This window comes from Rhinatrema bivittatum, chromosome 1 (assembly GCF_901001135.1).
Source record: "Rhinatrema bivittatum chromosome 1, aRhiBiv1.1, whole genome shotgun sequence".
NCBI classification, from domain to species: domain Eukaryota; kingdom Metazoa; phylum Chordata; class Amphibia; order Gymnophiona; family Rhinatrematidae; genus Rhinatrema; species Rhinatrema bivittatum.
Window position 1 is genome coordinate 818,798,520 of NC_042615.1, and position 26,395 is coordinate 818,824,914.

General features: G+C 42.5%; 1 protein-coding gene across 4 annotated transcripts in view; it reads right to left on the reverse strand.

The window, feature by feature from the left end:
• UNC13B (unc-13 homolog B) overlaps positions 1-26,395 on the reverse strand; it is a 1,232,326-nt gene that overhangs the window by 430,764 nt on the left and 775,167 nt on the right. For all 4 annotated transcript variants that reach the window (XM_029581856.1, XM_029581857.1, XM_029581864.1 and 1 more), the window contains 2 exons: positions 11,513-11,682; positions 188-303 (listed from right to left, as the gene is read on the reverse strand). In XM_029581856.1, the coding sequence (XP_029437716.1) occupies positions 188-303; positions 11,513-11,682 (286 nt within the window). The remainder of the gene's footprint in view (positions 1-187; positions 304-11,512; positions 11,683-26,395) is intronic.

Here is a 26,395-nt window from a genome sequence, read left to right on the forward strand (position 1 = left end):
GTCATGGAAGTACCATTCTGTGGACCAGTAAAAATGCTGCCATGGACTGGCAGATGTGAAGTACTGTTCTAGAGAATTCTTTCCAAAACCTAGGAGGAAAGTCTAGGAGAATTCAGTGAAAATGAAAACAGAGAAAATGTTTCCTTTTCCATTGTTCATGGTTTTCGTACTATTCCAGGCTACTTACTTCATGAAGGCACGTATACTGAATATGGTAGGGGGCCACTTTCTCTTCTCCCTTTATCTCCACATTGATCTGCAAGCGGATAGCACCAGAGACAGCAGATTTATCTGTTCTTTTCTCTGGAAAAAATAAACAGTACATATTCAATAAAAAGATATGTTTTTTTTTACACAGAGTTCATGTCAAGATGATATGTGAAGGATATCTAGCTTTTTCTATGGTGTACAAATTTGCATATGGTTAAGACATTAAAGTGAATTTCACTGTAATAAGTACATCATTAAACATTAGAGAGTATTTTTTCCTATAGGAAATGGTGCAAACAATAGAGTCAGTTGATGATTACAGACATTAACCAATGGGAAGGCAGCTTTCAAAATACTTAATATTAACCAAAGGCAGAGGTAGCTTTAAAAATTCTTGGAGACTGATACTAAATATCTCACTGATTAAGGATATCATCATTCTTCATGGGAAAGTAGAAAGCCTGGAGAAGGCTTCCAAGAAAAACATGTTGAGATTCAGCAGAGCTGCTTACGTGTAACAGGTGTTCTCCTAGGACAGAAGGATGTTAGTCCTCACACATGGGTGACATCACTGGATGGAGCCTGGCACGGAAAACTTATGTCAAAGTTTCCAGAACTTTAACTAGGTACACTGAGCATGCCCAGCATGCCCTACACCAAATGTCCATGTGGGGTTCCTCTTCAGTCTCGTAACATAATTACAACAAGATAAAATAATAAAAGAATAGGAGAAACCCAACTCCGAGGGGTGGTGGGCGGGTTTCATGAGGATTAACATTCTATGGTCCTAGGAGAACACCTGTTACAGGTAAGCAACTCTGCTTTCTCCTAGGAAAAGCAGGATGGTAGTCCTCACACATAGGTGAATCCCTACCTACAGCCTGCTCCCCAACACAAAAGGGAACCAACAGATACCAGTGCTAACGGGCACAACCATCACAGTACTATTGGTAATAGAGGGGGAGATAGCCTGAATCCAAGCAATGGGCCCTAGGCAGGGAGAGTTGGGTTCTACGCCTCAAAGAGATTCCTGAGGACAGAATGGCCGAGCATACTGTCATGTCGGCCATCCCTATCCAGACAGTAATGGGATGCGAATGTGTGGCATGAACTCCACATCACAGCCTTGCAGATCTCCTCCATAGGAACTGATCACAAGTTGCCAACGATTTTTCCATGGCTATCACACAATGAGCTTTGACATGACCCCGAAGATGCAGCCCTGACTGGGCATAACAGAAGTAAATTTGCTAGCCAACTGGAAAGTGTCTGTCTAGCAACGGCAACTCCCAAACTATTCCTATCAAAAGAAATAAAAAGTTGGGTGGACAGTCTATGGGCTTCTGTCTGCTCCAGAGAGAAGGCTAAGGATCGCTTGCAGTCCCAACTGTGCAGTGCTTGTTTGCCTTGGTGTGAATGGGGCCTGGAAAAGAATGTTGGCAGAATGACTGACTGGTTAAGATGGAAATTAGACACCACTCTAGGCAAGAACTTATGATGCATAGGCAAGACCACCCAGTCATGAAAAAACTTAGTGTAAGGTGGATAAGTCACTAAGGCCTGGAGCTCGCTGACCCTGCGTGCTGAAGTGACTGCCACCAAAAATATGATCTTCCAGGCCAGGTACTTCAGGGAGCGCAGTGGCTCAAAAGGAGTTTTCATCAGCTGAGCTAGCACCACACTGAGGTCCCAAGACACAGCGGGAGGCATTAGGGGAGGCTCAACTAAAGCAGGCCCCGCATGAAACGTACAACTATAGGCTGTACACAGATGGACACCTTCTACACGACAGTGGTATGTGCTAATTGCACTCAGGTGAACTCCAACAAAATTGGTTTTGAAGCCAATCTCAGACAGGTGTAGAAGGTAATCAAGTAGTTTTTGTGTGTGGTAGGAGAACGGATCTGGGGCCTTTTGCTCACACACGGAAAACCTTCTCTACTTGAGTCCATAGGATTTTCTAGTGGAAGGCTTTCTGGAAGCCACCAGGACCCAAGATCCAACCTCAGAGAGATCAAGCGGTTGCAGAATTAACCTCTCAACATCCAGGCTGTGAGCAACAGAAACGAGGTTGGGATGCCACAACCTGCCTCGATCTTGAGTGATGAGTTCTGGGGGAAGTCCCCAGACAGATCGGTTTCTGAATAGACAACTTCCGAAGGAGTGGAAACCAGATCTGTCTTGGCTAAAGAGGAGGTTTGAGAATCATAGTCTTCTGTACTCACAAAGCTTCAAGAGATTCTTCACCACTAAGGGAATCGGAAGATATGCGTACCGAAGACCCTTGCCCCAATGGCATCAAAGGCGTCCAAGGCTGGTTTTCCGTCTGTTCTGTACAGGGAGCAGAAGTGAGTCTTCTTTCTGTTGCAGTGGGACGCAAACAGATATGCATCTGGGCTCTCCCAGAGACAGAAGATCTGATTCACTACCCCCAGAGACCACTTATGGTGTCTGAAGGCACGACTCAGTCTGTCCACTATCATGTTCTCTGTTCCTGCCAGATATATGGCTCTGAGCACCATCCTGTGGGACAGGACCCAAAACTAGACCTGAACCACTTCCTGACACAGGAGGTAATAACCCATGCCTCCCTATTTGTTGACATAGCTATCTGGTTGTCTTTTTGGATCAGGAAAACTTTGTTGGACAACCAATCTCTGAAAGCCCATAGCACGTACCTGACTGCCTGGAGCTCCAGGAAATTGATTTGACAATGTGCTTTCCGGGTGGACCAGAGGCCCTGGGTGTGGAGCTCCTCTACATGAGCTCCCCACCCCAGGATGGACGCATCCATGGTTAGGATAATTTGGGTAGGAAAATTCTGGAAGGATATTTCCCGAACTAAATTTGAGAATACTCGCCACAAGGACAAAGAGTCCTGGAGAACATAAGAAAATGAATCTAAATACATTAGGTTATACAGAATTTTTTAAAAATTTTTTAAAAATTAGCAACATAAATACATGGGCAAAATTGTGACCAGTGATTAAAGATGATCCCTGATGCGGCTTAAGAGCAGATATGCCATTGAGCTCGCGGGATGGTATGAGAGTCACATGCCCAGGATTATATTTCAGAATCGGTACTACTCATATATAATGAAAAATTCTGTATAACCTAACGTATTTAGATTCATTCTATAGTGGACTCGGTTAATCGATTGAGTTTAATTGATATATAGAACATAAGAAAATGCCATACTGGGTCAGACCAAGGGTCCATCAAGCCCAGCATCCTGTTTCCGACAGTGGCCAATCCAGGCCATAAGAACCTGGCAAGTACTCAAAAACTAAGTCTATTCCATGTTACCATTGCTAATGGCAGTGGCTATTCTCTAAGTGAACTTAATAGCAGGTAATGGACTTCTTCTCCAAGAACTTATCCAATCCTTTTTTAAACACTGCTATACTAACTGCACTAACCACATCCTCTGGCAACAAATTCCAGAGTTTAATTGTGCATTGAGTAAAAAAGAACTTTCTCCGATTAGTTTTAAATGTGCCCCATGCTAACTTCATGGAGTGCCCCCTAGTCTTTCTACTATCCGAAAGAGTAAATAACCGATTCACATCTACCCGTTCTAGACCTCTCATGATTTTAAACATCTCTATTATATCCCCCCTCAGCCGTCTCTTCTCCAAGCTGAAAAGTCCTAACCTCTTTAGTCTTTCCTCATAGGGGAGCTGTTCCATTCCCCTTATTTTGGTAGCCCTTCTCTGTACCTTCTGCATCGCAATTATATCTTTTTTGAGATGCGGCGACCAGAATTGTACACAGTATTCAAGGTGCGGTCTTCACCATGGAGCTATACAGAGGCATTATGACATTTTCTGTTTATTCACCATTCCCTTTCTAATAATTCCCAACATTCTGTTTGCTTTTTTGACTGCCGCAGCACACTGAACCGACGATTTCAATATGTTATCCACTATGACGCCTAGATCTTTTTCTTGGGTTGTAGCACCTAATATGGAACCCAATATTTTGTAATTATAGCATGGGTTATTTTTCCCTATATGCATGACCTTGCACTTATCCACATTAAATTTCATCTGCCATTTGGATGCCCAATTTTACAGTCTCACAAGGTCTTCCTGCAATTTATCACAATCTGCTTGTGATTTAACTACTCTGAACAATTTTGTGTCATTATCTCACTCGTTGTATTTCTTTCCAGATCATTTATAAATATATTGAAAAGTAAGAGTCCCAATACAGATCCCTATGGCACTCCACTGTCCACTCCCTTCCACTGAGAAAATTGTCCTTTTAATCCTACTCTCTGTTTCCTGTCTTTTAGCCAGTTTGCAATCCACGAAAGGACATCGCCACCTATCCCATGACTTTTTACTTTTCCTAGAAGCCTCTCATGAGGAACTTTGTCAAACGCCTTCTGAAAATCCAAGTATACTACATCTACTGGTTCACCTTTATCCACGTGTTTATTAACTCCTTCAAAAAAGTGAAGCAGATTTGTGAGGCAAGACTTGCCCTGGGTAAAGCCATGCTGACTTTGTTCCGTTAAACCATGTCTTTCTATATGTTCTGTGATTTTGTTGTTTAGAACACTTTCCACTATTTTTCCTGGCACTGAAGTAAGGCTAACCGGTCTGTAGTTTCCCGGATCGCCCCTGGAGCCCTTTTTAAATATTGGGGTTACATTTGCTATCCTCCAGTCTTCAGGTACAATGGATGATTTTAATGATAGGTTACAAATTTTTACTAATAGGTCTGACATTTCATTTTTTAGTTCCTTCGGAATTCTGGGGTGTATACCATCCGGTCTAGGTGATTTACTACTCTTCAGTTTGTCAATCAGGCCTACCACATCTTCTAGATTCACCGTGATTTGATTCAGTCCATCTGAATCATTACCCAAGAAAACCTTCTCCATTACGGGTACCTCCCCAACATCCTCTTCAGTAAACACCGAAGAAAAGAAATAATTTAATCTTTCCTGTGATGGCCTTATCTTCTCTAAGTGCCCCTTTAACCCCTCGATCATCTAACGGTCCAACTGACTCCCTCACAGACTTTCTGCTTCGGACATATCTAAAAATGTTTTTATTGTGAGTTTTTGCCTCTACAGCCAACTTCTTTTCAAATTCTCTCTTAGCCTGTCTTATCACTGTCTTACATTTAGCTTGCCAACGTTTATGCTTTATCCTATTTTCTTCTGTTGGATCCTTCTTCCAATTTTTTAATGAAGATCTTTTGGCTAAAATAGCTTCTTTCACCTCCCCTTTTAACCATGCCGGTAATCGTTTTGCCTTCTTTCCACCTTTCTTAATGTGTGGAATACATCTAAACTGTGCTTCTAGAATAATATTTTTTAACAATGACCACGCCTCTTGGACATTTTTTTTACTTTTGTAGCTGCTCCTTTCAGTTTTTTTCTAACAATTTTTCTCATTTTATCAAAGTTTCCCTTTTGAAAGTTTAGCATGAGAGCCTTGGATTTGCACACTGTTCCTCTTCCAGTCATTAAATCAAATTTGATCATATTATGATCACTATTGCCAAGCGGCCCCACCACCATTATCTCTCTCACCAAGTCCTGTGCTCCACTGAGAATTAGATCTAAAATTGCTCCCTCTCTCGTCGGTTCCTGAACCAATTGCTCCATAAAGCTATCATTTATTCCATCCAGGAACGTTATCTCTCTAGCGTGTCCCGATGATACATTTACCCAGTCAATATTGGGGTAATTGAAGTCTCCCATTATTACTGCACTACCAATTTGGTTAGCTTCCCTAATTTCTCTTAGCATTTCACTATCTCACCATCTTGACCAGGTGGACGGTAGTATACCCCTATCACTATAGTCTTCCCTGACACACAAGGGATTTCTACCCATAAAGATTCAATTCTGTATTTAGTCTTATGCAGGATGTTTATCCTGTTGGACTTTATGCCATCCCGGACATAAAGCGCCACACCTCCTCCTGGGTTCTACTCTCTGTCATTGCGATATAATTTGTACCCCGGTATAGCAGGGTGACTCAGATACGATCCTGGAGACTCTGTGTGGCCTGGCACCACTGTGACCTTAGGGTCCACTGGGCTGTGTGTATGTGCAAACGTGCCACGGGAGTAACATGATCAGTTGCAGCCATGTGGCCCAACAGCTTCAACATGTGCCAAGCTGATACCTGCTGGCTCTTTTTTAATCACCGTCGCTGTGGTCTTCAAGGTGACTGCCCTGGACCATGGCAGGAAGTCTTTTGCCCGAGCCATGTCTAGCAGGCTTCCTATGAAGTCCAACTGAACTGATAGCCCGAGATTGGACTTCAGGTAGTTGATGATGAACCTTAGTGACTCCACACCTGGATGGTCAAGTGCATGGACCGAATGGCTCCTGTCTGAGATGTGCTCTTGCCCAACCAATTGTCAAGGTAAGGGAAATCATGCACTCCCGTCCTGCAGAGGTGACCTCACCATGGCCAGGGATTTTTTGAAGACATATGGGGCCAACGCAAGCCCAAACGGCAACACTCTATCCTGGAATTCCTGTTTTCCCACTACAGATCTAAGATACTTCCTGTGACTTGGGAAGATCTCGATATGAGTGTACGTGTTCTTCAGATCAAGGGAGCATAGCCAGTCCCCTTTCTGCAAGAGGGTAATAGAGGTGTCCAGGGAAATCATCTTGAACCTTTCTCTTTTTAGAAACTTGTTCAAGGCCCTCAGACCTAGGAAGGGACAGAGTCCCACTGTTCTTTTTGGAATCAGGAAGTGCCAGGAGAAGAATCCCTGCCCTCTTTGCCTTGGTGGGATAGGTTTGACCACTCTGGTTGTTAAGAGGGTGGAGAGCTCCCATATCAGTACCTCCTGATGTGCTACTGGCCCCCAATGTGGGCATGGAGGGAAATTTGGCGGGATACCCAATAGATTTAATTGGAACCCTTGATGGACTATGGACAGAACCCACTGATCAGAGGTTATACTGGGTCACTGATTTGCAAACAACTGTAGCCTGCCCCTGAATGGGAAATATGTCTTAGATACAGGTGGTTGGCTTATGCTCCCTAGGATCCAGTCAAAATCCTATTCTGGGATTTGATTAGGGTGCCGGCTGGTGCTTGGGAGCTCTCTGCTGCCTTGGACAGCCACGAGAACTCACCCTCTGCGAATGGGAGTAAGGGGCCAGAGGACAGTACTTCCTCTAGTGGTAGAAAGACTTCTCTGACCCTGTCTTGCTGACCTCCTTGCTGAGGAGGGCAGGTCTGAAGTGCTGAAGTGGGAGGAACTCACAGTGATCCCACAACTGGACTACCACATCCCTCACATCCTTCAAAAATTGGAAGAAGGATCCATCTGAAGAAATTAGGATAAAACATAAGCATTGTCAAGTTAAGTGTAAAACATTGATAAGACAGGCGAAGAGAGAATTTGAAATGAAGTTGGCCATAGAGGCAAAAACTCATAATAAAAACTTTTTAAAATATATCCGAAGCAAGAAACCTGTGAAGGAATCGGTTGGACCATTAGATGACCGAGGGGTTAAAGGGGCTCTTAGGGAAGATAAGGCCATTGCAGAAAGATTAAATGAATTCTTTGCTTCCGTGTTTACTAATGAAGATGTTGGGGAGATACCAGTTCCGGAGATGGTTTTCAGGGGTGATGAGTCAAATGAACTGAACCAAATCACTGTGAACCTAGAACATGTAGTAGGCCAGATTGACAAATTAAAGAGTAGCAAATCACCTGGACCGGATGGTATGCATCCTAGGGTACTGAAGGAACTCAAATGAAATTTCTGATCTACTAGTTAAAATTTGTAATCTATCATTAAAATCATCCATTGTACCTGAAGACTGGAGAGTGGCCATTGTAACCCCAATATTTAAAAAAGGCTCCAGGGGAGATCTGGGTAACTATAGAGCAGTGAGCCTGACTTCAGGGCTGGGAAAAATAGTGGAAACTATTCTCAAGATCAAAATCGTAGAGCATATAGAAAGACATGGTTTAATGGAACACAGTCAACATGGATTTACCCAAGGGAAGTCTTGCCTAACAAATCTGCTTCATTTTTTTGAAGGGGTTAATAAACATGTAGATAAAGGTGAACCGTAGATGTAGTGTATTTGGATTTTCAGAAGGCGTTTGACAAAGTCCCTCATGAGAGGCTTCTAAGAACACTAAAAAGTCATGGGATAGGAGGCGATGTCCTTTTGTGGATTACAAACTGGTTAAAAGACAGTAAACAGAGAGTAGGATTAAATGGTCAATTTTCTCAGTGGAAAAGGGTAAACAGTGGAGTGCCTCAGGGATCTGTACTTTACTCCTGGGGGAATTCTGCACAAAAAAATTTAAAATTCTGTGCACAAAAACTGAAAATTCTGCAAACTTTATATTGGTCTAAATAACACAATTTACATGACAGTCTTTAAGTAATTACATTTTAAATTATTACAGAAAAAAGTTATTACTTAAAGTTGCAGAATTTTAAATATTTTGAGCAGAATTTCCCTAGAAATTCACTGTAAGAGTGTCCCTTTCACATACACACGCCCTCATACAGGCTCCCTCACTCTCTTGCACACACACACATATCCCCTCATAGAGGGCCCTCTCTCTTGCATACACACCCACACAAACTCCCTTTCTCTTTCACATACACATCCTCACACGGGCTACCTATGTCTCACTCTCACGCAGCCCTTCATACAGGCTCTGTCTCACACATACACAATCCCTTCCACAGAGGCTAGCACCCTCACATACACACAATCCCTTTTTCATACACATGAGCTCTCAATCTCTCTCACACATACATACTCCTTCACAATATCCTCATATAGGCTCCCTCTCCCTGAAACCCACACTCAAGCATCCCCCCAGCCCCCCTCTCTTACCTCCCATGCTCTCTCTCACGCCGTCCTGCTCTGTCACCCTCCCCTACACCCCTCCCCTCATATGGGCTGCCTCTCTGAAACCCACACTGAAGCATCCCCCCCACTCCCCCTCTTACCCACCAAGCTGTCTCTCACCCTCAACCCCTCTCCTCTCTCACACACACATTCTCTCTCACCGGCATCCCACTCCCCTTATATAGGCTCCCTCTCTCTGAAACCCACAATCAAGCATCCCCCCCACTCCCCCTCTTACCAACCAAGATGTCTCTCACCCTCCTTCAAACCCCCCTCTCCTCATATAGGCTCCCTCTCTGAACCCCACACTCAAGCATCCCCCCACTCCCCCTCTTACCAACCAAGCTGTCTCTCACCCTAAGCCACACCCCTTCTCCTCTCTGACACACACATTCTCTCTCACCGGCATCCCACTCCCCTCATATAGGCTCCCTCTCTCTGAAACCCACACTCAAGCATCCCCGCCACCCACCCTCTCTTACCTCCCATGCTCTCTCTCACCCTCCCCACCCCCCTCTTACCAACCATGCTGTCACCCTCCCCCCTCTCTCACACACACATTCTCTCTCAACGGCATCCCCGCCATGCTCTCTCTCACCCTCCCCACCCCCCTCTTACCAACCATGCTGTCACCCTCCCCCCTCTCTCACACACATATTTTCTCTCTCACCGGCATGACGTGGGACGCGCTCTGTTCGCGGCGAAGATGAAGGCCCGGCGCACTGTTCGCTGCACACGGGGGCCTTTCATTTTCATCTTGAGCAGAGCACAGTCCATTCACGGTATACGGGGGCCTTCCCTTTTTGCCGGGACACGCTCCATTCGCGACATGCCATTGTCTCCTCTGCTATTTTCTGCGCAGAATTTGGCAATTCTGCGCAGGGGGGAATTCTGCACAAATTATGCGCTCTGTAGCGCAGAATTCCCCTAGGAGTAGTACTTGGACCAGTGCTTTTCAATATATATATATAAATCAACTGGAAAGGAATACGATGAGTGAGATTATCAAATTTGCGGTTGATTCAAAATTATTCAGAGTAGTTAAATCACAAGCGGATTGTGATACATTACAGGAGGACCTTGCAAGACTGGAAGACTGGACATTCAAATGGCAGATGAAATTGAATGTGGACAAGTGCAAGGTGTTCCAAAAAGGGAAAAATAACCCTTGCTGTAGTTACACGATGTTAGGTTCCTTATTAGGAGCTACACCCAGGAAAAAGATCTAGGCCAACATAGTGGATAATACTTTTAAATTGTCGGCTCAGTGTGCTGCAGCAGTCAAAAAAACAAAATGTTAGGAATTATTAGGAAGGGAATGATTAATAAAACAGAAAATGTCATAATGCCTCTGTATTGCTCCATGGTGAGACTGCAGCTTGAATACTATGTACAATTCTGGTCGCCGTATCTCAAAAAAGATATAGTTGCAATGGAGAAGGTACAGAGCAGGGCAACCAAAATGATAAAGGGAATGGAACAGCTCCCCTACGAGGAAAGACTGAAGAGGTTAGGGCTGTTCAGGTTGGAGAAGAGACGGCTGAGGGAGGATATGATAGAGGTCTTTAAGATCATGAGAGGTCTTGAACGAGTAGATGTCAATCTGTTATTTACACTTTCGGATAATAGACGGACCAGGGGGCATTCCATGAAGTTAGCAAGTAGCACATTTAAGACTAATCGGAGAAAATTCTTTTTTACTCAACACACAATTAAGCTCTGGAATTTGTTGCCAGAAGATTTGGTTAGTACAGTTAGTGTAGCTGGGTTCAAAAAAGGTTTGGATAAGTTCTTGGAGGAGAAGTCCATTAACTGCTATTAATCAAGTTTACCTAGGGAAGAGCCATTGCTATTGCATCAGTAGCATGGGATCTTTTTGGTGTTTGGGCACTTGCTAGGTTCTTGTGGCCTCTGTTGGAAACAGGATGCTGGGCTTGATGGACCCTTGGTCTGACCCAGCATGGCAATTTCTTATGTTCTTATGTTCTTAATTGTATGCGGTAATTTTGTCCTGTAAATTGGCCACAGGTTTCTCTAGCAGGTGGTTAATCTTACTAGGTACATCTATTCAGGATACAATCCAATATTCAGATCACATTTTAAATATCTAATATTTAAAATTTATTCTGTTGTGGGAATGGCTCCAAATTCTATTTAGGTGCACTGCTACTAACATTTAGATGCACTACACTAATATTTAGACATATATCTTTAATGTCTCTGTTTCTTGCACAAAAGAGATTTTGTTTGCTTTGTGCATCACATACATTATCAGCATAAGGCATAATACTATATCATATATAAAGTTAAAAATACCATTACTAATTTTGATTTTTTATCTATTACATTATGCAGTCCTTAACTATAGCAAGCATTGCCAAGAATCAGTGTACCACAGCTTCATTTTGCAGAAAAGATAAGGTTCTCACCAAGGTTGTACCACACATCCATCTCTCCACTCAAAGTGCGAACTTCAATGATAGTCTGTCCTAGGAAATCATCAGATTCACGTTTCAGCCTCTGCTTGACACGAGATTTGATGTCATCATCCTCATCCCAGACCCGTACTTTGATTCGATCTGAGGAGTTATGGCACTCACTTAAAAGAAAAGAAACAAGAGATCAGGAAATTAAGGAGGTTGAGATAACATAAGATTTTAGAAGGTAATATTCAGTAAGGTGGCCAGTGGACAAGTTATTAGGCTAAAGTTAATCAGATAACTTGTCCTAGATATTCAGCAGGATAAACGCCCTGCTGAATATCTCCAATTAAAGTTATCTGACTAACTTTAAACCTAACCAGCCAACTTTGGAATATGGCCAGTTGGGTTTACAGTTATCTGGCCTTAGAGAGCTGGATAACCTTCTACTTAACTGGATATCTTTTAAAGACATCTGGTTAAGTGGCAGTATGCTTAAAAAAAAAAATAAATCTTGAAAGTGGGTCTCTTGGCCCGATTCTCACCCTCCCTCCATATATTTTATAAAGACCCCTGCTGTCCAAGCCTGCCACCCTTCCCAAATCACTAAAATAGGAAATGTAAAAATAAAAATGTAAAGCAGAGTTGCTTACCTGTAACAGGTGTTCTCACAGGACAGCAGGATGTTAGTCTCACATATGGGTGACATCACAGGATGGAGCCCAATCACGGAACACTGTTGTCAAAGTTTCTAGAACTTTGACTGGCACCTACTGAGCATGCCCAGCATAGCACCAACCCTGCATCCAGCGGTCTTGTAATATAGCAAATGTACGTGTGAAAAAATAAAATAAGAAAACGTAAACGAACCCAACTTTGTTGGGTGGCGGGCGGGTTTCGGGAGGACTAACATCCTGCTGTCCTGTGAGAACACCTGTTACTGTTAAGCAACTCTGCTTTCTCACAGGACAAGCAGGATGGCAGTCCTCATATATGGGTGAGTACCGAGCTGAGGATGCCCGAGCGAAGCAGCAAAAGTTTACTGCTATTAATTGCATCAGTAGCATGGGATCTTCTTGATGTTTGGGTAATTGCCAGGTTCTTGTGGCATGGTTTGGCCTCTGTTGGAAACAGAATGCTGGGCTTGATGGATCCTTGGTCTGACCCAGCATGGCAATTTCTTATGTTCTTATGTATTAACAGGATGATTGAATAAGCCTCACTTCAGAAAGTAGACTAAAAAGACACAAATCATTTTCTGATGTTATTAAAGCAGGATGAAGGTGATTATTCATCACAAAAGTGTGCACTGTCTTATAAGAAATGTTCCATAACAATTTGGCATCTTTTGCTGAATCACAGTTTTTTTTGGCATGTATTCATTATTAAGTGCTCTACTGTATCTGTTACTAGGCAACAAGGCAAGAAAGTGAAAGGTTGCATGTATCTAAAGAAATGGGTCAGAAGAGAATCTGTAAGGCTCTCGTTTACAAATGTAACAATCAGCATAACATTCATTTACTAGAAATGAAGCTGGTGGTGAGGCGGGAGGTGGCGCATCACACCATATACATGGGTGCAAATAAACTGGCATTTATTCACCAGACAACCCATCTCTCAACTTCCCAGGCACTTGAGGTAGGGGGAGGCGGGGAGTGCAATTTTTGGGCTGCATGGCTGAATGTACAGTTTGTGGGTCTGTATGGCCATGAGAACAGCTATGCAAATTAGGAGGGCTACTTCAGGCATCTGGAGTCACTTCCATGACCTCACACAATGGCTTTTGCATGCATCCTCTTGCAGCTGGCCTACCTGGCTTGTGTAAGGGCCATATGAAACCACAAGAACAAGGGGGAAGAGGAGCAGCATACTGAGAGAGGATAAATAGAAGCTATTTATCTGTGATAGAGATGTGAATCGGAACCGGAATCGGTTCTGATTCAAATCTTATAATTTTTATTGTCCGGCCCGTTTGGTTTTTTTGTTTATCGGCTGCGCCCGATCTGATAAACAAAAAACCCACCCTGACCCTTTAAAACTGACCCCTTAGCCTCCCTCACCCTCCTGACCCCCCCAAAAACGTTTTAAAATTACCTGGTGGTCCAGTGGGGGCGCGGGGAGCGATCTCCCGCTCTCAGGCCGTCGGCTGCGCTAATAAAAATGGCGCCGATGGCCCTTTGCCCTTACCATGTGACAGGGTATCCGTGCTATTGGCTGGCCCCTGTCACACGGTAGGAGCACCGGATGGCCGGCGCCATCTTTATTAGTGGCAGCCGACGGCCCGAGAGTGGGCGATCGGTCCCGGGGCTTCCACTGGACCACCAGGTGATTTTAAAACGTTTGGGGGGGGGGGGGGGTCGGGAGGTTGGGGGAGGCTAAGGGGTCAGTTTTAAAGGGTCGGGGTGGGTTTTTTGTTTTTTTTTATCGGGCCATCGGCGCCATTTTTATTAGTGGCAGCCGACGGCCCGAGAGTGGGCGATCGGTCCCGGGGCTTCCACTGGACCACCAGGTGATTTTAAAACGTTTTGGGGGGGTTTTGGGAGGGTGGGGGAAGATAAGGGATTAGTTTTAAAAGGTCGGGGTGGGTTTAGGGGTTTTGGTGTGCCGGTTTTCCTGACCTCCCCCTAAATAACTCCCGTTAGTGGACACAAACCCGATTAACGATTTTTCACGATAAATCGGGGGAATTTCTATTGTATCGCACTCTTTAACGATTTTTGACGATTTAAAAAATATCGGACGATATTTTGATTAGTCAAAAAATGATTCACATCCTTAATCTGTGACAGGCAATATCCATAGCCAGCAGGACAAATCAGCTACACAAGAGAGTGACACTATCCAACTGCACTGGCCTGGATGTGCTCAGAGCTCAGAAATGTAAAACCTTTCTAAGCATGTGCAGGGGCTCTCACGAAAGCCTCTTCAGTCTTTTCTCTAGCTAAAACTTCAATGCTATGGAAGGAAGGTGATCAATTTTGCTTTCTCTGTGGACAAGCAGGACAAAATACAGCCATACATGTGGAGATACCAACCCAAGGTTTGCTTAAAATTTGAAAAGAGGACTAATATTTGGATATAAATGATTAAGCAACTCCAGCAATGATGAAAGATGGAGAGTTGAAATAGCTATTTAAATTGATTTTTTAGTATCACCTGATCAAATAATGTTTCTTGAAGATTCTCTCTCAAGACAACAGCATTTGATAAAGGTGTGGACTGAAGACCAAAATGCTGCTTTGTAGATATATTGTATTGAAACTGATTTGATTTATATTCTGCCTTTAAGACACCTCAAAGCGAATAACATTGGAGGAAAGCTACTGATGTTGAAGTCACCCAGACCTGCTCAGCTCTAATTCTTTCCTGGAGTTGTAGCCCAACTTATTTATAGTAGATGATACATAGTCCAATAACCAGGATTAAAGGATTTGTTTCCCTAAAGGTTGGCTTTGTTTATTTGATCAAGTGAAATGTTTTCCTGAGATGTTCATTCTTTTCAGATAAAACAGAAAATCTCTTCTACAGTCTAAAGTATGTAGCACTTTTTCTGCTTTATTCAAATTAAATCGATTTAAATGGAATTTAGAAACCACTTTCTGCATGAATTTTGATTGAGTTTGTAACAATACTTTGTCTTTAAAACCTGCAGAAAAGGATTACGGATTACCAATGCTTGAAGTTCACTTACTCTGATAGCGGAGGTTATTGCTATGAACAAGTGTTTTCCATGATGAATATTTGATTTCATTAGTTGCCATTGGTTCAAAAGTGGCTTTAATCACTGCTGCCAAGACCAAGTTAAAATCCCAATATTTGTTCGTTTTTTCTATTGGATGATGCAAATTATTAAGGCCTTTTATACATTTTTCTACTACTGGAAGTCATTATACTAGTACTCCTTCTGATGGTTCATAGCATGCTATAATAGAACTCAGATGGACTCTTACTGAATTTGACTTTAATCTGAGTCTGAAAGATGGAGAAGGTACTGGAGTAAAGAAAAACAAAAGAACATAAGAACATGCCATACTGGATCAGACCAAGGGTCCATCAAGCCCAGCATCCTGTTTCCAACAGTGCCCAATCCAGGCTACAAGTACCTGGCAAGTACCCCAAAACTAAGTATATTCCATGCTATTGATGCTAGTAATAGTAGTGGCTATTTTCTAAGTCAACTTGATTAATAGCAGGTAATGGACTTCTCATCCAAGAATTTATCCAATGCTTTTTTAAACCCAACTACACTAACTGCACTAACCACATCCCCTGGCAACAAATTCCAGAGTTTAACTGGACGTTGAGTGAAAAAGAACTTTCTCCGATTAGTTTTAAATGTGCTATATGCTAACTTCATGGAGCGCCCCCTAGTCCTATTATACGAAAGAGTAAATAACTGATTCTCATTTACCCGTTCTAGACCTCTCATGGTTTTAAACCCCTCTATCATATCCCCCCTCAGCTGTCTCTTCTCCAAGCTGAACAGTCCCAACCTCTTTAGTCTTTCCTCATAGGGGAGCTGTTCCATCTCCTTTATCATTTTGATCGCCCTTCTCTGTACCTTCTCCATCGCAACTATATATTTTTTGAGATGCAGCGACCAGAACTGTACACAGTATTCAAGGTACAGTCTCACCATGGAACGATACAGAGGCATTATGACATTTTCTGTTTTATTTACCATTCCCTCTCTAATAATTCCTAACATTCTGTTTGCTTTTTTGACTGCTACAGCACACTGAGCTGACGATTTCAATATATGATCTACTATAATGCCTAGATCTCTTTCCTGGGTGGTAGCTCCTAATATGGTACCTAACATCGTGTAACTATAGCATGGGTTATTTTTCCCTATATGCATCACCTTGCACATATCCACATTAAATTTCATCTGCCATTTGGATGCCCAATCTTCCAGTCTTGCAAGGTCCTCCTGTAATTTATCACAATCTGCTTGTGATTTATCTGCTCTGAATAATTTTGTATCGTCCGCAAATTTGATAACCTCACTCGTTGTATTCCTTTCCAGATCATTTATAAATATATTGAAAAGTACAGATTCCTGAGTACTCCACTGTTTACCCTTTTCCACTGAGAAAATTGACCATTTAATCCTACTCTTTGTTTCCTATCTTTTTACCAGTTTGTAAACCCGAAAGGACATCGCCTCCTATCCCATGACTTTTTAGTTTTCTTAGAAGCCTCTCATGAGGGACTTTGTCAAACGCCTTCTGAAAATCCAAATACACTACATCTACCGGTTCACCTTTATCCACATGTTTATTAACCCCTTCAAAAAAATGAAGATTTGTTAGGCAAGACTTCCCTTGAGTAAATTCATTTTGACTGTGTTCCATTAAACCATGTCTTTCTATATGCGCTACGATTTTTATCTTTAGAATAGTTTCCACTATTTTTCCTGGCACTGAAGTCAGGCTCACCGGTCTATAGTTACACGGATCACCCCTGGAGCCCTTTTTAAATATTGGGGTTACATTGGCCACCCTTAAGTCTTCAGGTACAATGGATGATTTTAATGATAGGTTACAAATTTTAACTAATAGATCAGAAATTTCATTTTTTAGTTCCTTCAGTACCCTAGAATGCTTACCATGTGGTCCAGGTGATTTGCTACTCTTTAGTTTGTCAATCTGGCCTACTACACCTTCTCGGTTCACAGTGATTTGGTTGAGTTCATCTGACTCATCACCCTTGAAAACCATCTCCGGAACTGGTATGTCCCCAACATTCTCATTAGTAAACATGGAAGCAAGGAATTCATTTAATCTTTGTGCACTGGCCTTATCTTCCCTAAGAGCCCCTTTAACCCCTCAGTCATCTAACGGTGCAACCGACTCCCTCACAGGTTTCTTGCTTCGGATATATTTTTAAAAGTTTTTATTATGAGTTTTTGCCTCTATGGCCAACTTCATTTCAAATTCTCTCTTCGCCTGTCTTATAAATGTTTTGCACTTAACTTGAAATGCTTATGTGTTATCCTATTTTCTTCAGATGGATCCTTCCAATTTTTGAAGGATGTTTTTTTGGCTAAAATAGCCTCTTTCACCTCGCCTTTTAACCATCACAGTAATCGTTTTGCCTTCCTTTCACCTTTCTAAATGCATGGAATACATCTGGATTGCGCCTCTAGGATTGCATTTTTAAACAATGTCCATGCCTGTTGAATACTTTTAAACTTTGCAGCTGCATCTTTCAGTTTTTTTCTATTTTCCACATTTTATCAAAGTTCCCTTTTGAAAGTTTAGTGTTAGAGCTGTAGATTTACTTATTGCCCCCTTCCAGTTTTGAGCTTTTGTAAACCGTTATGATGGCTTTACCGAATGACTGTATATAAAACTCAACAAATAAATAAATAAATGTGTTAGTTTAAATTTGATCATGTTATGATCACTATTGCCAAGCGCCCCCACCACTGTTACCTCTCTCACCAAATCCTGCATTCCACTAAGGATTAAATCTAAAATTTCTCCCTCTCTTGTTGTTCCTTAACCAATTGCTCCATGAAGCAGTCATTTATTACATCCAGGAACTTTCTCTCTCTAGCATGTCCCGATGATACATTTACCCAGTAAATATTGGAGTAATTGAAATCTCCCATTATTACTGCACTACCAATTTGGTTAGCTTCCCTAATTTCTCTTAGCTTTTCACTGTCCATCTCACCATCTTGACCAGGTGGACAGTAGTATACTCCTATAACTATAGTCTTCCCCGACACACAAGGGTTTTCTACCCATAAAGATTTGATTGTGCATTTAGTCTCGTGAAGGATCTTTATCCTGTTGGACTCTATGCCATCCCATACATAAAGCGCCACACCGCCTCTCGGGTGCTCCTTTCTGTCATTGCAATATAATTTGTACCCCAGTATAGCACTGTCCCATTGGTTATCCTCCTTCCACCAATTAAGTCTACCGTATGTCATCATTGACTGTTATACATTCTAATTCTCCCATCTTACTTCGCAAATTTCTGGCATTAGCATACAAACATTTCAAAGTTTGTTTTTTGTTTGTTTTTTCATTCTGCTTTTTAATTGATAGGGATAAGTTAGAATTTTTTTAGCTCAGGTAAGCTTTTAGTTAAAGGCACTTGGACTACTTTTCTTATTATTGGAACCTCACTGTCGGGATGCCCTAATTCTAATGCATCATTAGTATCCTTTGAAGATACCTCCCTCCGAACTATGCGTTGCTGAGCGACTGTCGGCTTTCCCCTTTGTTCTAGTTAAAAAGCTGCTCTATCTCCTTTTTAAAGGTTAGCGCCAGAAGTCTGGTTCCACCCTGGTTAAGGTGGAGCCCATCCCTTTGGAAGAGACTCCCCCTTCCCCAAAAGGTTCCCCAGTTCCTTACAAAACTGAATAACTCAGTGCTCAGTGGGAGCACTGAGAGGAGAGGATCACCTTGCTGGTGGCTGAAAGGAATCAGTAAGTTTTTGCTTGGGACATTGTCTTTTTCAAAAGTATTGGAGCAAAGTTAACTATTTGGGAATATTATTTAGTGTGTTTGTGCGTTTAATAGTCAGTAAGGCAGCGAATAAACAAGTTAGAATGTTTGTATTTTTAAATAGTCAGTAAGGCAGCTAGTAAGCAGTAGTTAGTGTGTTTATTTTTAAAAATATGTAAGGCAACTAGTAAGCAGAACTGAGCGTTTGTATTTAAAAAAAAAAAAAAAAGTAGCCAGAAGCTAAAAATAAGCTAGGAGCAGTGTATACCTAAGTAAAAAGGTTGAAAAGTTCAGTTCAGTTACTCACCTTGGAAAGGTGTTGAGGTAGTATGATTTGGTTTGATTAGGTACCAACATTTGATAATGAAGAGAGGAGTGAGTCACTCTGGCTGACTAACTGAAGTTAGACTGTTTGGATTTCCCAACCCTCCCCTAGCTCATCCTTTAATTTATAGGCAGGTGCCACTTTCACAAAAAAAAAAAAAAAAAAGCTTTATTGAGAGTTTGATCAGTTCCTTGTAGGCCACTACCAGACAAATAGTGAATTCACTAATACATTTAAAGGACGTTAATTAGACACATTCCTACTCCCATAGCAACCTAAAACTTAACTAGGAACTGAACAAAATTGAGATGAAAGCAGCAGCCCAGCAGCAAGAGGGGGGGCTTCCCAGTCTTTTGCATCGAGTGTCACATGTATGATTTTTTACCCGCCGGTGAGAAGTTGTACATTTGCATGCGATGCAAAGAGCTCCTGACTCTCAGAGAACGAGTCCAATCTCTGGAGGCTAGAGTGGCAGACCTGGAGGAGCTGAGGCAGAGAGGTACCGTATTTTTCGCTCCATAAGACGCACTTTTTCCCCCCCAAAAGTGGGGGAAAATGTATGTGCGTCTTATGGAGCGAATATTAAAAAAAAAAAAAATTTAACAAACCCCCCCCCACCCTCCTGACCCCCCCAAGACCTGCCGACTTAATTTACTACAACCCCCCACCCTCCTGACCCCCCCAAGACCTGCCGACTTAATTTACTGCAACTCCCCCCCCCCCAGACCTGCCAAACGTCCCTGGTGGTCCAGCTGGGGTCCGGGAACGATCTCCTGGGCTTCAGCCGTCGGCTGCCAGTAAACAAAATGGCGCCAACGGCCCTTTGCCCTCACTATGTCACTGGGACTGACCGCTGCTATTGGTCGGTCTCAGTGACATAGTGAGGGCAAAGGGCCGTCGACGCCATTTTGTTTATTGGAAGCCGACGGCCGAAGCCCAGGAGATCGTTCCCGGACCGCTCCTGGACCACCAAGGACATTTGGCAGGTCTTGGGGGGTCAGGAGGGTGGGGGGTTGCAGGAAATTAAGTCGGCAGGTCTTGGGGGGGGTCAGGAGGGTGGGGGGTTGTAGTAAATTAAGTCGGCAGGTCTTGGGGGGGGGTCAGGAGGGTGGGGGGGTTGTAGTAAATTTAGTCGGCAGGTCTTGGGGGGGGTCAGGAGGGTGGGGGGTTGCAGGAAATTAAGTCGGCAGGTCTTGGGGGGGGTCAGGAGGGTGGGGGGTTGTAGTAAATTTAGTCGGCAGGTCTTGGGGGGGGGGTCAGGAGGGTGGGGGGGTTGCAGGAAATTAAGTCGGCAGGTCTTGGGGGGGTCAGGAGGGTGGGGGTTTGTAGTAAATTAAGTCGGCAGGTCTTGGGGGAGTCAGGAGGGTGGGGGGTTGCAGTAAATTAAGTCGGCAGGTCTTGGGGGAGTCAGGAGGGTGGGGGGTTGCAGGAAATTAAGTCGGCAGGTCTTGGGAGGGTCAGGAGGGTGGGGGGTTGTAGTAAATTAAGTCGGCAGGTCTTGGGGGGGTCAGGAGGGTGGGGGTTGTTAATTTAAAGGGTTGGGATGGGGTTTTTTGGGGGGGGAGGGGTTCCCAGAGAAAGAAAAGTTTTCTGATCTGGGGAGTGGACCGAAATGGCCCTCCCCAGACCCGAAAACAAAATGGGGAGGAAAAAAAAAGCTATGCACTCCCCTAATTTGCTCCATAAGACGCCCAGATGCAGAGCCGGTTTAGCACAAATTTTTTTTTTTATTTTCCCCCTCTGAATCCTAGGTGCGTCTTATAGTCAGGTGCGTCTTATGGAGCAAAAAATACGGTAAATAGATGAGACCTTCAGGGACATAGTAGCCAAGTCCCAACTTCAGACTGGCAGCCCTGGTGCTGCCTTGGAGGAAGAAGGTCTCATGATTGGAAGGCATCAACCTGGTGCAGCAGGAAAGGATCCTGTAGCAAGGACCTGCTCTCCAGGTGATGCACTGTCCTTTCGCACCGAGGATATCTCCCCAAGCCCTACTGCCCAGGAGGAAGTTTTAGGTCAGCTGTCATAGTTGGTGATTCGATTATTAGGAATGTAGATAGCTGGGTGGCTGGTGGGTGTGAGGATCGCCTGGTAACATGCCTACCTGGTGCGAAGGTGGTGGACCTCACGCATCACCTAGATAGGATTTTAGACAGTGCTGGGGAGGAGCCGGCTGTCGTGGTACATGTGGGCACCAACGACATAGGAAAATGTAGGAGGGAGGTTCTGGAAGCCAAATTTAGGCTCTTAGGTAGAAAGCTTAAATCCAAAACCTCCAGGGTAGCATTTTCTGAAATGCTCCCTGTTCCACGCGCAGGTGGTGGGTAATACAGTCTAACTTCAGTTAGTCAGCCAGAGTGACTCATTGCTCTCTTGATTAACAATGTTGGTACCTAATCAAACCAAATCACACTACTTTAATACCTTTCCAAGGTGAGTGCTGAACTTTTTAACCTTTTTACTTAGGTATACACTGCTCCTAGCTTATTTGTAGCTTCTGGCTACTTTTTTCTTTTTTTTTTTAATTTCTGCTTATTAGTTGCCTTACTGACTGACTATTAAAAAATACAAACAGTAACTTCAGTTTATTTCCTGCCTTACTGACTATTAAAAGCACCAACACACTAAATGATATTCCCAAATAGTTAACTTAGTCCCAATACTTTTAAAAAAGAAAATTTCCCAAGCAAAAACTTAATGATTCCTTTCAGCCACCAGCAAGGTGATCCTCTCCTCTCAGTGCTCCCACTGGATTGCATATATATTAAACAAAGCAGCAATAGTGCTGATCCCTGTGGTACACCTGTATTCATTTATTTGATTTCAGACAAATAGTTTCCTATTTTTACTTGATACATTCTATGTTCTAAAAACAAGTTGAACCATCTTAATACATTTCCAGAAATGCCTATTTCAATTAATCTGTGTGATAATAATGTGTGATGCATCATATCAAAAGCCATGGACAGTGTAAGAGTGACCTGTATCAAAATCACGTAAAATTGTGTCTGTCATGGATAACAAAAGAGTTCTGTCCTATGGTTTTTTCTGAATCCAAATTGGTTTGGATAAAGTATGTTATGGTCTTTTAGAGTTGTAATTGCACTGCTTTTTCTTGGATTGGCGGAATATAAATTGGCCAAATAAATAAATAAAATATACACTGGCTTTAGATACATTGGCAGCTAAGGTCATGTATGGAGCAGTAAAAGACTATACAATAAGCATGTCCTACATTTGATAGTGGCAGGAAAGAAAATTCTAAGTGAGAAATTCCAGTCATCCATCATCAGGCATTTAAACTACAGGATAGGAGTGGCAGAAGTTGGCCAATGAAATTGGAATGTCAACTCCAAGCAATACAGGAAGCAAGCATAGATAATAACAAAATCAATCAGCTTAACATTTCATGCTTAAGCAAAAGAGCAGAAAAGGTGACTATGAAGAGCAGAAAACCAAGGGAGGAAAGCTGGAAAGTTATGACCACAAATGTTCTTAGCTTGCTCAACAAAATCCCAGATCTCCAGGCCCTAACAAGGAGGTAGATTTGGATATTATTGCCATTATGGAGACATGGTTCACAGAGTCTCATGATTCGGAGACAACCGTCCTGGGCTATAACTTTTTAAAGAAGAACAGAGAGGTCAGGAGGGAGGAGTAGCTCTTTATGTCAAAAACAATATCCAAGCAACTGAAATGCAAGGGTAGAGAAAAAGCATTATGGACAGTCCTAAAAAAAAAAAAAATGATGGCGCTTCCATTTACACTGGTGTGGTCTACAGGCCTCCGACTAAAACAGAACTGGACAGAGATCTGATAAAAAAAAAATATCCAAAAGGTGGGAAAGAAGGGAGAAATGTTACTCGTTGGAGATTTTATTCTGCTAGATGTAGACTGTAGAATCCCTTCTGCAGAATTTATAAGTAGTAGAGAGATAGTATATGCACGTCAAGAGGCTCTGCTCAAACAAATGGTAATGGAACCCACATCCCTTGCAAACTGGTTGACTGAAAAGAGACAGCATGTAATGGTAAATGGAACCTATTCTGAAGAGAAAATGGTATTAAATGGAGTGCAACAGAGATCAATCAGTATTGGGACAGATTCTGTTCAATATCTTTGTGAGTGACATTGTGAAAAGAATAGAAGGTAAAGTTTGTCTATTTGTGGATGATACTAAAACCTGCAATGGAGTGGACATGCCTGAAGGAGTAGAGAGAATGAAAAGTGATTTAAGAAAGCTTGAACAGTGGTCGAAGATTTGGCAGCTGTTATTCAATGCCAAGAAGTTCAAAGTCATGCAAGTGGGGTGCAGTAATCTGCAGCATGTGATGGGGTGAAAGATTAGGGGTAGATTTTATAGTTGTGCACGCGCCCATGTGCGCATGCTACCCAGCGCACACACATGGGTGCACGATTTTATAACATGTGCACGCAAGAGCACGCATGTTATAAAATCGGGGGTCAGCGCACGTAAGGGAGTGCACAATTGTGCAACTTGCACGCACCGATGCCCGCAGCCTTCCCCTGTTTGCTACCCCCTAGCCTGACCTTCCTACCCCTTCCCCGCGGACCCACTCCCCAATGCCCCCGGACATATGCGTGTCCTGGGGATTTAAGCACGTGACCTGGCCTTTTAAAATAGGCCCGGCACGCGTAAGGCCATTTACGCGCATAACTTTTTTAAAATCCGGGCCTTATTGTGCATGGACTGGGAGACATGCATGGACTGGTAATCTGAAGATGGTGAGGCAATGTACAAGGTGATAGCTAAAGCCAGAAGAATGTTGGGCTGCATAGGGAGAGGAATAACCAGTAAGAAAAAGTTGGTGATAATGTCCTTGTACATGTCCTTTGTAAGGCCTCACCTAGAGTACTGTGTTCAGTTCTGGAGCCTGTATCTCCAAAGGATAGAGACAGGATGGAAGGGGTCCAGAGAAGGGTGACCAAAATGGTGTGAGGTCAGTATTGGAAGATTTATGAGGAGAGGCTGAAGGATCGAATATGTACACCTTGGAAAAGAGGAGGTGCAGGGGAAATATGATATAGACCTTCAGATACCTGCAATGTTTTAATGATGCATGAACTTTGCAGCTTTTCCATTGGAAAGGAAACTGTAGAACTAGTGGCTAATGAAATGAAATTCCAGGGGGGACAACTAAGAAACATCAGGAAACATTTCTTCATGGAGAGGGTTGTGGATGCCTGGAGTGATCTTCTAGAAGAGGAGGTGAGGATAAAAACAATACACAAAGTGGAAAGGCATGGGATAAACAATGCTTAGCCCTAAAGGCTAGAGGCTGGAAATGAAGAAAGGGTGCATAAGGGTAACTGCATGGAATGGCAGTTCCTGCCCTTAATAAATAGCCTTGATGTTTTTGACACAACTGCAACATTGTTCTCTGCTTTGGCGTTGGCAAAAAGGGGAACTGGATTCAGATAACAGCCAATGCTGGACCACAACGTTTACAGTTTGGGATAATGATACGTAAACATTAGGGAAAAAGCAAAAGATTGATTCTATAACCAAGTCCAAAAGCAAAGCATGTTTACGCAGCATTGTTTGAATTATCAAGGTGGCTACTTACCTGGTAAAAATGATGTGAGCAGTAATTTTGTTATGGGTTTGACAGTTGCTTAGTTTTGATTGTAAATATGACTACCCTTACTATAAGGCTTGGGGGTAAATGGCATGGAGTAAGAGAAGCATGGGGGTAATCTTGCATGGGCCGGCAGGTACTACCATAAGAAACTTGCTGGGCAGATTGGATGGACCATTTAGTCTTTTTCTGCCATCAATACTATGTATTAAGTTTTCTTATTATTACAGAAAATCTATTTCTCTTATGCAACAGACTTTAATGCACACTTTAATGACTTCTTTACAGGCAATTTAAGTTTGATCTATTTATGTTCGCCACAGTAAAAGTGCTTCTTCATGTCTGATTTATAAACAGATTGTAACAGATGGAGCATGGTGAAGGTACAGTTGTGTCCTGAGGCAGCTTTTTTCCCTTTATTGGTTCTAAATTGTATTTGTTTCCTTTTGAGATATCAATGTTTACACTGTATGAAAGCTCCTCCTGCTCATTCATTCCTACCAATATGAAACTAAATAAATCTGGCAAGTGCTTGATCATTATCAGAATGCCAAATAGTCATTATATCATCTCATAGTGTATAAACACAGGGAAGTAGTATAATAATAAGAAATAAAATATGTTATTAACAAAAAGTAATATGACCCATCAAAAATTAAGGCAGCAGTACAAAAAATAGTATAAAGAATCTAGTTAACACTTCTGTCTTAAACAGACAGGGCAACATAAAATACCAAGATGCTTTCACTAGTAATCTGAATTTATCACATCCCTGGCAAGGTAATATGAGAAAATTCAAGCTCAATTTGTCTATGGGAAAGTGTCTCACATGGCTAACAGAACAGAAAATTTCTCTGATAGTAGAATAACTTGCAAGATATTGTGTTGTCTGTAGTCTAACCATAGCCTGTTTTCAACATGGAGACCCATTTGAATATTTTGAAAGAATTGAGTGCACTGTTTATGTTTTATAGAATCTTCCTACTGTACAAAATGGGCATTTTTTCCCCTCAGTTTTGTGTATGCAGTTTGGACAGAGAATAGAAAGAAATTCCCGAGAAGCAACTTTTTTCTTCTAAACATGAGATGTTTTTATGATTGCAACAGCAGCATTACTATACAAATTGCTGCTACTGCAGTAGAAGCATAGAAAGCAGGACAGATAACAGTGGCTTGGGGCTGGCTTTAAGAAATCTAATAAGCACAGAACCCAGACTACCCTGCATCATCCCACCTGTAACCTCCACACTGCCTCTCTCTCTCACAGAGTGAAGAAATATCTGAGTCATCCAGAGCACAAAAAACACAAACATAATTTGTATCATTATACTGGCAACCCTGCAGAGTGGGCGCAAAAATGAAAAACAGGAATGTATGATTAAAGGAGAAAAACAAAATCCAGCTTATAATGGGAGGATGGAATCAGATCCAATTAACAGTCTGTCCAGTTTCATTTACAAAATGTTTTAGTTAGAATTATAATGATACAATTTCTTTCATTCGA